Here is a 14,181-nt window from a genome sequence, read left to right on the forward strand (position 1 = left end):
TCACCCTGTTCTTTTAAGGGAGAAGATTGTACATCTGACCACAATCAAAATAGACAGTGTGGTTCTACAGTGGGCTCATTCCTAAAATTAGGTATGTTTCGATACACCCCGTAGGGAACAGATGAAAAAGCAATGTAGAGATCAGTACAGTTGCCGTGTGGCTTGCAGAAATGTTGGGCAGCAAGTTTGCAAATCTGAGCCCTGATGAAACCTTTTCATCACCAAGTCCTTCACATCGCTTAGAAAGGTGCCTCCTAGTGCATCACCTATAACCTTTGCAGGGCTGAGAGGAGAGCGGGCTCCCTCCTATGTTGGTGCGCCCTGGACCTATCTGGAAGATAGCAGTACTGTGATGAGTGGCAGGCAGCTTGGAGCAATCATTTAAATTTCCTACAATGTCCCAGAGCGGTGCTATATCTGGGGCATTGTGGGAAATCAACAGAGAGGGCTAATCACAGACATGGCTACCCAGCTGGGGTGGGTGCCCCCAGGGTATGCATTGGCACAGCGGTGGGCTCTGCCCAAGGAGTTACATGCTGGTGAATGGCCTGGATGTTTGCTTTGAAGCAACTGGTGTCAACAAAAGGAACGGGTAATGGTTAGAGGACACAGCAGAAGTATAGAAAAGCCTTCTAACCTAAACATACTGGCCAATGTTGCAAGGTTAGCTTCCAGCCAAGAAAGTTTCTGAAGGGTGCTGGGTACCAGTTTCTGGCTACGCTAAATTTCTGCTCAACCATAAAAATGTGTATCTCCAATTGACCATAAATGTCCATGTCCTGAATTGTCTTGTTTCCCCTGCTCCTCCCTCCCTGCCCTTTTTCTTCCAGTTCTCTGTCCTACCTAAGCTCCAGGCTCTGAACATCATGGAACCAACAGGGGACAACCAGGCCAGTGTGTCATTCCATCACAGGGACTGCATGACATAAAGTAAACTTTTGAATTGTGTATTTAAAGATGTATAGCATTAACCCGGATTAAACATGAGCAAAACTCTTTCCTTCGCTGTCGGTTTCTAGTCGTAGTAAACATTTGAATGCATGAGTGAAGGTAAGGGCTGCTAGTCTCTCTCTCTCTCTTTCTCTCTCTCTCTCTCTCTCTCTCTGAACCACCTCCATCTTCGAGGAGGCAGTACTTCACCGTACACCATGTATTCTCAAGCCCATCTTTCCCCCAAGCAGCTATGAGACTAATTTGAATACTGAAATAAACTTTCCTTTAATTAAAAAGTTGTGATACTTCTTGGAGATGGTCTGTCACTAAAAACATAGAATAAAATAAAGCAATCCAACTGCTGAGCTCCAGAGATAGAAGCCAAATTCATATCCAGAGAGAGAAGCCAAATTAATCTAAACTTTGGTTAAGAAGGTGGGCTGATGGAAGAGATTTTTTGGCTGACGCTGGAGGTGATTTACTATGTGCCAACCAGAAAATAGGATAGGTTTTAGAACCCTCAGTAGAAAGGGGGAACTAATCAAATACCTAATTGGTAGAAAAGCCATAACGATGGAAGGTATGAAAAACTCTTCATGCCTGAGATCTGCTCATCATTTGTATAATTTAGCTCCACCTCACTAGGTGAGATTAGAATTAGAAGGAACAAGTGTCCCTCCTTTCTGCATAATTACAATGCAGATCAATTAGTAATTATGTAAAACTGGTTAGGATATTATTACAGCATGTTTTATGTCTGGGGTAGGGTAGGGATGCCTAACAAAACAAATCCACAAAAAAGATTCCACTTAAATCTCATTTTGGCAGGGGAAAGGGGGTGTGGGAAAGAAATGGATCTGGAGCCATGACGCATCCTTATACTTCAGTCCATCTCAGGGCTGACGCACAAACGGGCACGTTGAGTTGTGAGTGGCACCCGTTGTGTGAAGCGGTCTTGCGATTGATTACTTTGATTTGGGCTGCATAGTTATCATGCCACTGTGAGCCCACATTTGAACTGAGGAACTACTATGGGGTCCTGGCTAGAACAGCAGGTATGGACCTGGACGTGCCCAGGTGCAAATCTGCTCTTCGAAGCCTTGGGCAAGTCATCATCGCTCAATGCAGAGAGGTTGTAAGGGTAAAGGTGCAGAGGGGTCAAGGAGACACATGTACATGTATATAATTAAATATATCAGCTGAGTACCTGCTGCAGTGGTTGCACGACACTGTCACTGTGCAGCCAGGTACGATGTGAATCAACTCAACCCATGTGAATTGGCTCTTTCTGGAGCGTTAAATCAAAGCATAGAGCTGCATCTTGATGTAAAATCAGGACATAGGCCAAACATCGCTCGATTCTTTCATCACACCTTCAGAGTAACCAGATGAAAAAGAAGACTGGGTATTTCTCCTGCATGATTAACTGGACCTTTCCAAATTCCTGCTCTCCTTTGCATGCAGCCCTCTTACTAAACACGCACCATTTTTATCAACTGGACTGAAATTCCTTTCTTGTGGGATACCAGCCTGCTGTTGCAGAAAAGTGACTTTGATCTAGGGTCAAGGTGCAATGAGCCACTTAGATTGAGGCTTTTCTCTCAAGGTGCTAGCTTGTTCTTCAACGCATCAACAGCGAAACCCAATTGGCTTCCCTTTGGGCTTACTTTATTATCATTATCATTATTATTATTATTATTATTATTATTTATTTATTTATTTATATAGCACCATCAATGTACATGGTGCTGTACAGAGTAAAACAGTAAATAGCAAGACCCTGCCGCATAGGCTTACATTCTAATAAAACCATAATAAAACAATAAGGAGGGGAAGAGAATGCAAACAGGCACGGGGTAGGGTAAACAGGCACTGGGTAGGGTAAAACTAACAGTATAAAGTCAGAACAAAATCTGTTCCCAGGGCTGAGGAATTGGTAGGCGAAGGGGGACTGCTGTACCCCACCTGCTGCAACTAGCCTTGGGGAGTAAGGTTCTAGGACCCCCTTGCTAACCTGGTGCCCTACAGATGTGTTGGACTACAATTCCCAGCAGCTGAATGCAACCAATTGCCATTTGATGGGTTGGGATGATGGAGGTTGTAACTCAACACATGTGGAGGTGAGGAAAAGCCGATCTGGGAATTATAAGAGGAGGAAAGAAATATAATTTTGCAAAACAGTGTTTAATTTAAAAATGATTGTCTCCTTGGTTCACTCAGGCAGTGGTGGGTCTCCTTCACTGCCGGTTTTTAAGCCTGCTGCTGTCGTTGCATTACAGTCCTTGCATGGATGACCTGCAATGTACCTTCCAGCTCTGTGATTCTATGACTGTGGCTCAGGGCGTGCCTGGGCCTTGAAGAAAATGCAGTTGAGCCTGTGGTCATAGCTTCCACACAATGACATTGATTTCCAATGCTAAAACAGTCGTATTTGTAATTGGTTTAATTTGAACCTGAGAGCTTCTGGACATAAACAAAATGGTTCATTTGCTGAAGAACATGGAAGGGAAGCTTTTTTTCAAAGCAGAACAACACAGTGAATTTACTACCACAAGATGTAGTGATGGCCACCAATATGGGTGGCTTTCAAAGGGCTTTCAATAAATTCCTGGCTGAGAAGGCAATCAAGGGATACTCAGCCTGATGGCTATGTGCTACCTTCAGTATCAGAGGCAGTTGCTGGGGAGCATGGGTGGGAGGGTGCTGTTGCACCCATGACCTGCTTATGGGTTCTTGGTCGACAGCTAGTTGGCCACTGTGTGAACAGAGTGCTGGACTAGATGGATCATTACTCTGACCCAGCACGGCTCTTCTTACGTTCTTAATTTCCCTGGGAAATTGAGCGTCGTCCCTTTTGCTTTTAAGGTCCGGTTAACCCCTTTGACAAAATTAAGCAGTTTCAGAAGCCATGTTCATGTTGAAAGTGTAGTTGAGGGTTGGATATTTGAATACCCCCTTACTGAAAAACAACAAGAAGTCGCTCTGTTCATAGAAATACATTGCGATCAGGGATCAGGCTAGGCTAAACCTTCTCCTTGACATGCTACTTTTGGGTGTGGAAGCAGTGTTGGCCCCAGGTTTTTGAGGGCCTTTGGGCAAGACACCCTCCATGGGCCCCCTTCCTCAGTGAGTCAACCTTCTCACCATCATTGTCCCCAGTGGCTAATGCGCCTCTTCCTCCTCCTTTCTCATCATTGTTCCCACTTGGCTTGAGAGGCAGAGAGATGGTGAGCAAGGAGGCAAGTGGCATCTACTTCTCCTCCTTCTCACTTACACCATTGTTTGGAGCAGCGCAAGAGGCAGGGGAACAAGCACGTTGCAAAGATGAAGAGGAGGAGCAAGGTGGAGGGGGGGCTGTTGTCAATGCCCCCCCCCGCTGGGATGTGGGCCCTTGGCAGACCATGCCTACCCTTGACGCCAGCACTGAACATAATTGAACCCGATTAAGCCCCCTTTCCCCCGCCCCCTTCAGACACTGCTTCACACAATAGAGGCAAGTCTTCCTAGTGAGTCGCTTCTGTATTATAGTTGCTACGTAGGACCAGATGGTCCATTTTGATTTTAAAAAAAATGCTTTTTGAAAAAGCATGCTTAAACTGCCACTTCTGTTTTTTTTGGAGAGAAGCTGTTGTGCGGCTTCCCAATCTGAAAGCTGCTCCTGATTTGGACTGAGATCCTGCACTTGTTTTATGCTGAAAAGTCACCTCCCCTGCTGCTGTTTGCCATAGACTAAGGCCTTAGCTAGACCTAAGGTTTATCCCAGGATCATCCCGGGGTCATCCCTGCCTGCTCCCAGGATCCCCTGTGTGTCACTTACATGAACAGGGATGATACCGGGATAAACCTTAGGTCTAGCTAAGGCCTTAATGAATAAAGGGAGATGCCATCTCTTAAGGGGACTTAACAGTGTGGGTTGTTCATGTGCCAATTGCCAGTTTCATTCCTTGAAAGTTGCCCCCTTCTGATACATCATGCGCCGCATCCATTTGGAGACCTGCTACCTGGTTCATCATTTAGGGATTGTAGTTTTAAGAGGATTATGACAATTGTATTGAATGCATTTATGAACTTGTTCCCTTTATTCTGCACTAAAGACTTTTTTTTTTGTTCTTTTGGTCCTTCCCGTCTCTTGTCTAATGCGCTCCGACTTTCCATATTGAATTCTTACTCAGAGAAACAGTAGTCATACAATGCTATCATGTCAGAATTCCTTCAGTAGTTTTGAAGAATCATGTTGTCTTTTAAGAAAGATGAGAACTTGAGCCTGGTGCGACCAGGTTTCGTATTTTACCATTGCTTCGGGTTTTGTATCTTTTCTCTTTGTTTCTCTCTTATGGACCATGCATTTGAAGTACAAAAATAAAAAAAGGAAAAAATAACAGGGCTTTGCAACAATGGTGTGTGTGATTTGTGCAACAAATACGAGTTTGATAAAAACGCTAAGGAAGGCATACATTAGAGACCAAACTGTTTCATTGAGAGAGGAGAAATTAGACAAATATTGGGCTTCTGACCAGGACAGCCTATTCATCTTTGCTTCTATTTGCTGCAGGAATGGATTGCACTGCAAGCAATCTGTCCTGTTTGAGCTTGATCCAAGTTTGGCTCCTGACCCAAATGCAGCAGGGAATGTTGCAAATGTTCCTGACCAATGGTGTATGGAGCCAGGGCTCCCAGGAACACAATGCTAGCATTTTTTATTATTAGTGGTAAGGACATCAGGGCCGGCCCGACCATTAGGCAGGGTGTGGCAGTTGCCTCAGGCGGCAGATTATGGGGGGCAGCAGCTAGGTGTTCATGGAGAAAGCTGTGTACCTTGCAATTTACTCTGCCCCCCCCCCCCCCCATTTAGCCTGCTGAAGATCGATTCATCTGCCTGTCCAGACAGATTTTGTACGTGGAAGGGAATGGGGCACATTCTTGCAATCCTCACATCAGCTGGATTGAGAAATGAATTTTCCCAATCACAATATATTCTTCCTTGTTGTACTAGAAAGCATTTTGGGGTTGCTTGGACTTGAGTGGGCAATTAATGATCATTAGCTTTACGAAAGGATTGCTCCGAGCAGATGGAAACTCCTAGAACTGGGTTGCTGATATGGATCAACACAGCTGCTTGTAGTGTTCGACTCTCCTTGGGGGCATGGCTATGGTGACTGTCATGATGAGTGGCTGCATTTTGAAATGTAGCCCTACACCACTGTTCCTGACCGAAATGTTCCAGGGTACAGTACAGGCTGGTCAGGACCTGAAGGTCGCAGGCAGCCTTGGGTGGCAGGGTCAGCCCAAATGCAGAGTTCCAAACAGAGGCTGTGATCAAACAGGAGTGCATTAACAAGATTTTTGCAGAAACCCAAGGTCAAACACATGGAAGGAAGCCAAAGATCAAGCAGGAGTAGTTAGGAGTCAGAAACATGGAAGGTTCACCAGGCAGCACTTAGAACCTGTGTTGTTCCAGCAGTTGATAGACCAGAACTGATGTAGCCTGGTCCTTAGACTCTCTCCCTGGGCTCCTTTAAATGAGTGATTTATTGCACACTCGTGATTGGCCACTCATGAACGTTTGCAGGCCTATTAAATGACATCGTGAACAACTAGGACGTCTCCCATTGCATCCGTTGAAAATTCCGTCATAAAAAGAACCACTTTTAGAGGGGTAACATCTGAAAAGAGTGGGATCTTCTACCACTAGATGGCACTGCCTCAACTAAACTGAACAGAGGACACTTAGAGGGGAAGTATTGAATTCAAGCCACGCGGTTGCCCCTCTCTGTTCATGTAATACAGCCCATGACAATCGTGGCAAAAGCAGGAAGCACAAAAGCCCCGGCTAAGCAATGTGATTTCAATTGCGATCAGCCCAGACTGTCAGGCTTCCTGCTCTTGAGGAGTCTCCTACTCTTTGGTCCAATCTAGCATGGCTCTTCTTATGCTTTTACATGACCTTTGTGCATCTAATATGTGGAAGCCAAACCAGAGGCGCTAGTGTATAGGATATTTTGGCCCCCTTGGCTTGCCATACAAGGAAGGGCCAGAATTAGTTCTCTAGCACTGTACGTTCAATTTCAGTTCTGTATTGGAAGCAGACGCCGGCTGCATGGACTTTTCTCCATGAGTGGGCAATAGCCTGCTTATGCCATAATAAATGTGCTACTCTTACAAGGGTCTTAGCTGTTTCAGCTGAAATGAAGTAACATGGCTACTCCTCTGGAATGTATTATTAAACTTCTGCTTAGTGCTGTGTTCTTTGAGCGGCCTTCTCTTCCTGAGACTATGTTCAACGTACAGTTTGCGGAAGGTATGCTTGGGTTATAGTGGGAGTTTTGGAAAGACTTGGGCTTGGTGTGGGAGATCACAGTCTATTAGCCAAAAAAAAGGTGTGGGCAGCAGAAATACGCAATGGCTTCTAGATGGAGAAGGATGCAGAAATAAGCGTAAAGGCTTTTTTTAAGAGAGTGAAGATGTTGGAGGTGAGACGGTCAGAGTATAGCCTCATCATCTATGACAAGGATGAGTGTTTCTCCTTTGAAGATGAGTGGAGTTCTTGGAATGTGTATTTTAGCAGCGGAAAAATAACAACGGCAAACCCTTTGATGCTGCTCAAGTGGGCTGCTTATTCACAGGCTTGTCTCCGGAAACTGCATGAACAACTTTGGCTGAAAAAACTTCAGTCACAGATTAAGACCGCCCCCTTCCTCTCTGGAAAAATAATAATACAGATTTGTGGACAACAAGCAATTAGTGTTGTCAAGTGGGCAAAAAACCCTGGTTGGATCTGTTCTTTTGCCTACCTTTAAGGGAGGTTGAACCTGCAAAAACCAGCAGTGAGAGGAGCCTTTTGTTGGCATGCAGCTAAACTTGCTAACCACCAGAGAACAAATTGTCACTGCAGCGACCAGTTCAGAGGCTGACAACCCTGTGATTCTGTGCTCAGACTTGTAAGAATTACAGGTAACAAGTTTTGGAAAGAAGCTGAGTTGCTGTGGGTAACTTTGCCCCCCAAATAAACCGCTATGTGTTCCAATACGGAACCAGCAGGCCATGTTGTGCGAGGCCCCATCTCCAGATGTCAGAATGGCTTTAAAAGGCTTCTCCATGTACCTCCTAAAGCAGAATAGGGATAGTAGTGTGTGTGTTTTTGGTTTTAACAGGGATGGGTTCCAGAAAATAAGGACAGTCCCTGGCACCTGTGCCTCCCCCACTTTTCATTTCTTCCCCCCCCTCTTTTTACAGGGGACAGTCCTCTATTTGAAGGGCTGTTTGAGGACAGTCTTTTATTTTGAACATGTCCCATTCAGAACTCTAAAGGAACTACCAAAAGTGCTGAACCCTAGCCCCAAAATCGGTGCTGAACCCTAACACTAAAATCGGCTCTGAACCCTAGCCCCCAAATTGGGTGTGGATGGAGCACAGACCCTAGCTTAAAAGCTCAGTTGTGCCCCCCTTCCATCTATTCCTGTCCGGCCTTTCAGGGCAGACACAAGCTCATTCCCCTCTCTACACATCAAGGGCAATTGGAATGGGGAGAGAGAGAGAAAAAGCCAAATCAAACCATTTGTTTGCATCAGTGCTTGCCGCCCAATGTTTCCTGCTGTTGAACAACCGTGCGATTATTTTGTTCTGCTTTTGTAGAGAGAGAGAGAGAAGCGGGTGGTGGAGGGATATGCATATTGAGAAAGCAGAACGGGTGGCCCCTAGCGATGGGTAATGCAGAGAGATAAAATAGAAATTAAAACCTGCGCACCAAAGTGGAGACAATGCTTTGCACACGAGTGATGGATTGATGTCATTTAGCTCCCTGTGGTGATGAGAAAAATGGTGGTTCCCATTTATTTCTGTGCACAATATTGTGCCCATGCCCCCCCCCCCCCCGCTGCTATTGCAATACGAATGAGGTTGGATGCAGTGTTGCCATACACGGTCCTTCCCATTTTATTGATTAGTGCATTTGGGGGTGGGTGGGATTTGAAGCGGACAGTTCAGCGCTCGTAAAGCATTTCCATGCATATTCATACCAGCTTCAAAGCTGCGAATATGCAAATTGACAGTGGAGTTGCCGGCTGGTTTTTAATTAGTCCCAGCTGAAGATCCCAAAGGAAGCTGCACTCCAAGTCTTTGCTATTTTCCCCTTCCCCTTCCTGAAAAGATTCCTTTCTATTCAAGGACATTTAGATCATCATCATAAAACGAAGCATTCTGTGCATGGAAAGGTCGTTGATCTTTGCCAACACATCCCCGAAGGCGCATGGTTGTGCCTTTTTGCTCCATGATGTAATATTCCAGGCATTTACTTGAGGATAAGTTGTATCCCAGAAATCGGGTAGCCAGGGGTCTGCTTTCTATTTTGAAGTGCCCTCTATTTGATGGGCTGTCCGATCCAAGCCCAGTTTATAGGATGCTCCTTCACTACGATATAAGATGCCTTGTGTTTCTATTTAAATAATAGTTATTTCTGAATTTGCACCTATGCAGAAGTTTGCATATGCAGATATTATGAAAACCGGCGTCCTGTTTTTTGGTGATGCATTTCCTCTGCGATGAACTGCGGCGAAGGGAGAAAGGCTGGCAAAGAGCAGCTGCACAGTGCCAGCAGCAGCATCTCCTTCCCAGGGGGGGACTGCTGAGCCAATCAGTGCCATGATGGGGTGGGGTCAAAGAGGCAGACCCAGCAGAGTGAGATCGCTCCGTTGGTCTGCCTCCAGTTCAATCCGAGGCTCCCAAAGGCAGACCGCCCAGGCGGCTCCAGGATTGCAGTTGCTGACTTCAGTGGCTGCTGACTTCTCCAAGAGTCCATCCATGGGGGAAAAAGAGATCCCTGAGCTTGCAAAACAGCTCTGTAAGATGGGCTCAACAAGGAACGAGACCCCCTGCCTGCCCACAAAGCAGACGCAGACAAAAGACCTCAAAAAGCCAAGCAGGGAAGAGCAGCCATCAAGATAAGGAGCACGCCTTCTTGTAAGAAGAATGGAAATCTGAGTTCTGTAGGTATATCACGTTCCTGGCTGAGATAATGTGGGTTTTCCTTCAGTGAATTTGGATTTCTATTTATTCCTAGTCCTTTTGTTTTTTTTAAATAGGAAGAACATAAATAAACACAATAAAATACAGCTGGAAAACCTCATCTGGTAGCACTTTATAATAAATGGACATGAATTAATACTAAATTACAATGAATTTTCTATGAAATTACATATTACATTCATGCCATATCAGTATCCAAAATGGGGGCTTTTTTTTTTGTTTAATGCCCACTGATATTCCAATACATTCCCAAGGAATTATCATCAATTCAACCCTTAATGTAAAGTGATTGATTTAAACCTCTCAACTCCTCAAAGAGCCAAAAGAAGGAGCAAATTGAAAACGGTACTTCGTGAGCGAGGAGAAAGGAAATATTAGAGACAAATAAAGCTTTAACACATAATCAAACATTAAAAATGGGCCAATGATTTGATTTGGAAGTTCAGGATTTGTTTGGCTGACGCATGGAGGGAAGTGCTTGCAAGGGGTGTTGTGCCTATGTGGGTTTGTGGTTATTTATCTATTACATTTTGATTTTATTTTTTTGCTAGCAAGGAAGACAAATCTAAAAAGGGGAACATTTTCTGCCTTCTTCACTTTGGAAAAGTGAGCCTTGTTGTAATTGCGGCATCAGGAGGAAGAAAAGACAAAACAATAGAAAGCAAAAAATAAAACAGATAGATTGGATTAACACAGATTATAAATATTATTGGAGTCTCACATCTCTATGGAAACATTAAACATCATCTTTTCCCAGGGAGAAATACATTCATGTAAGGGAAATTTGACCACCTGCTAATCCAGAGGAATCCCTCCGCCCCGGCCCAAGGGTTGCTCATGCATCCATTATTCTTTTTGTTCGCCAGAGACATTTTTTTTCCTGAGCACAAAGTACAAAACAAAATTAATAACCATTTAAAGTGGCTCCCTCTCTCATGCAGTACTGAGAGGAGGAAGAAAAGACTGAATGAGAGTAAGTGTGTGTGTGTGTGTGTGTGTGTGTGTGTGTGTGTGTGTGTGTGTGTGAGCAGAGTTTCTTTCGGTCCAGAGAAATCTAACCTTGCTAGCTTGACAGTTCTGGAGTGGAACTGGCAAGACAGCCACTCAAAAAAGGTCACAGCTGACAGCACTAACCATATGGAGAGTTTGTAGCCTCCAAGCATTTGGTGCACAGGAACGGGCGTGAGCAGGGCCAAAAGTTATATAGCACAAGGACAGCGTCAAGGTTTGGTGTACCTGGGCAGCTGCTGAGGCCAACATCTCAGTTGGGGGTCCACAGCCAATCCTTAGAAGGTCTTGACCTTGCTACTACTCTTCATTGGTAATGCTGATGTTCTTCTGGTCTTCAAGAGGCAGCTGGACAACCATCTGTCAGGGATGCTTTAGGGTGGATTCCTGCATTGAGCTGGGGGTTGGACTTGATGGCCTTATAGGCCCCTTCCAACTCTACTATTCTATGTTTCTCCGAGGGAGCGAACAAGTAAGGAGAAGAGCAAGAAGGATCAGTGGCCTCTTCATACCTTGTGCTCTCTCTTTCTCTCTCTGGGAGGTGGTACAGACTGGGCCCAGAGGGAAAGGCAAGAAAATGTGCAAAGTTAACTGGAGCATCAAGGAGCAGGAAGATCCACTCGGGTAAAAAGCCCAATGAAATCATCTTGTCTAAGAACTCCCCAACTCCCCCCACCCTGGTTCCAACACTGACAAAGGACCAGCTCTCTATGTGGTCAGAATGTGAATACAGTGAACTATTTTTAGTAGCTACTCCTACAAAGTTTCTGATCTTTCTTGCATTGGCGTCTGTTCGAGTCAAATGAGCACATGCTGTGACATTAATCACTCTGATCCTTTCTGCCCAGTGCTGCATTCAGGTCACAATCCTTTACCAGTGCATACATTCACCATGGAGTTAAGTCTCCACCATGGAGTTAACTATGTGAGGCTTACTTCTGAGTAAACACACTGAGGACTGTGCTGCAGCTACACAACCAGGTTTGGTGGATATTGGCTGTGCACTGGGTGCACAACAACCGCACATCTCCACCCTCTGGAGAAATCTGTACATGTTCCTCCCTTGACTCCTTCCACCTAGTTGTGGAAGGATGTGAGTGAGGGACCACGATACACAGTGGTTTAAATGAAACCAGTATTGTTGGAACTTCAGCATGCAAAAAGTTCAAGTTGTAAAGACTCCCTAGCCCTATAAGTAAGAGGCGTGTAAGTCATTTCTGAGATTTCCCCATGTCTGCACAATCATAGCAAACAACTCCCCCTTTTTTTTACTCCTGTCCAATGTTAACATTGCCATGCCCATAGAAGCATAGAAACATTGCCATGCCCATAGAAGCATCATTTCATGGTGCAGAAGGAGAAAAGTGCAGCTGCTACATGTCTCTATGATTGATTTGTGCCTGAATCTTAAATTTGCACTTGCTATGTGCAAATTCTCAGGGGAGAACCTATATGCCGGGGTGACCATATGAGAAGGAGGACAGGTCTCCTGTATCTTTAACAGTTGTACTGAAAGGGGAATTTCATGGGAATGCCCCCCTTTCCATATGGTCACCCTACTATATGCATACATGAACACAGTCTGTGCTTAGACTAGGGCCTGGCATGTCTGTTCACAAGCATAGAGTAATGCGGGAGGCACAACCTGTAGCCTGTGTGGCAACTGAAGCCAGCAGGATCCCAGCCATTTCTCTTTGCAGCCCAGCAAGGCTGCAGAGGTAAAAAGCACTGGACGGCCTGGTGGGAAAAGAAAGCTGTTCTCTGGCTTTTGAGAGCACTGTTTCACTGCTACTTGTAGTGGCAGAGAAACAGAACATCAGAACCTAAGAAGAGCTGTGCTGGATCAGACCAAGGGTCTGTCTGGTCCAGCATTTCATTCACACAGTGGCCAACCAGCTGTCGACCCGGAACCCACAAACAGGACCCAAGTGCAACAGCATCCTCCTGCCTGTGTTCCCCAGCTAATGGTGTACATGGGCATAGCAATCTTGGTGGTGATCACAAGGGAATGGGAGAGGATTTTACCTCCCCCTCCCCAGCTATCCCTAGATCTCAGTGAGTTCAGAGGGGAGATGTGTATATGTGTGTATCTGTCTGTCCAGGGATGCACAACGTAAGGCTGTGCACCCCTGCAGGAATGCACCGCCACTAGATCAGGTGAACTTCGTAACTACATTTCTAAGAGATTTCACTTGAATGAAACACTGGCCCCGTTCAGAAGACACCTTAAACCATGGCTTTAACCATGGTGGGTAAGCAAGAAAGCCAGACTGTGTTCAGAAGACACCTTTAGCCATGGTGGTTAAGCCAGAAAGCTGGGCAGTGTACAGAAGACACCTTAAACCATGGCTTTAATCATGGTGAATAAATAAAAAAAAGCCTTATTCACTGTGGTTAAAGCCGTGGTTTAAGGTGTCTTCTGAACATGGCCTGGCTTTCTGGCTTAATCATGGTCAAAGCCGTGGTTTAAGGTGTCTTCTGAACACGGCCTGGCTTTCCGGCTTAATCATGGTCAAAGCCATGGTTTAAGGTGTCTTCTGAACAGACCCACTGCTGTTTATTGAGTTATGTTAGCCATGTTCATGAGTTTTCGGGGTGGGGGGGAACAGCCTTAGACACAAAAAGGCATTCTTAAGGCTAGTGTTTACGTTACAGCTGCCCTGTGGAAGCCTCAAAGTGAGCTATTTAGGCCCAACAGTTCACTACAAGGACCGGCTGTTTCCCCCTTCCTCCAATGCTACAAATGAGTTTTAAAAAGATAACTGGGGCTCAGGATGGAAAATGGCGCACCAACGGCATGGTGAGCTGCTGTGTAAGTTTGGCTCAATATGCCGCAGTGGCAGTAACCCAGAGGAGCGATTTAATGCACCTCTGCAAGCAGAATGGGGAAAGGGCCAGAAGTTCAAATGGGGCACCGGAGAACCTCCCCTCCCTCCCCGTTCATCAGCAGTGATGTCACAAGACAGGCCGCCATCGCACCGTCCCCCAACAAAGCGGGATGTAGCAGGAGGACAGGAATACACAGGAATGGCCCTTTTTATCCTGCAGGGGGGAAATAGCACATTACCACAAAGGTTGTCAATGGAAAATCAAAAGCTTTTGTGCATCTGATCCCAATCCTGAATGTAGAAGCTGCATCCAGTTGAATGCTGTTTCTTGGAGGCCTTTTAAATTGGAAGCTCGGGGTGGGGCGTGGGGGGGGCAGAGCAGCTGGTGACA

General features: G+C 45.5%; 1 protein-coding gene across 5 annotated transcripts in view; it reads left to right on the forward strand.

Annotated features, from left to right (window-relative positions):
• The window catches only part of FEZ1 (fasciculation and elongation protein zeta 1), a 54,926-nt gene extending 53,867 nt beyond the window's left edge, over window positions 1-1,059 (forward strand). For all 5 annotated transcript variants that reach the window (XM_063139407.1, XM_063139408.1, XM_063139410.1 and 2 more), the window contains one exon: window positions 831-1,059. In XM_063139407.1, coding sequence (XP_062995477.1) covers window positions 831-847 — 17 coding nt within the window. In that variant the 3' untranslated portion in view covers window positions 848-1,059. The remainder of the gene's footprint in view (window positions 1-830) is intronic.
• The last annotated feature ends 13,122 nt before the right edge of the window (window positions 1,060-14,181 follow it).

This window comes from Elgaria multicarinata, chromosome 12 (assembly GCF_023053635.1).
Source record: "Elgaria multicarinata webbii isolate HBS135686 ecotype San Diego chromosome 12, rElgMul1.1.pri, whole genome shotgun sequence".
Classification (NCBI taxonomy): domain Eukaryota; kingdom Metazoa; phylum Chordata; class Lepidosauria; order Squamata; family Anguidae; genus Elgaria; species Elgaria multicarinata.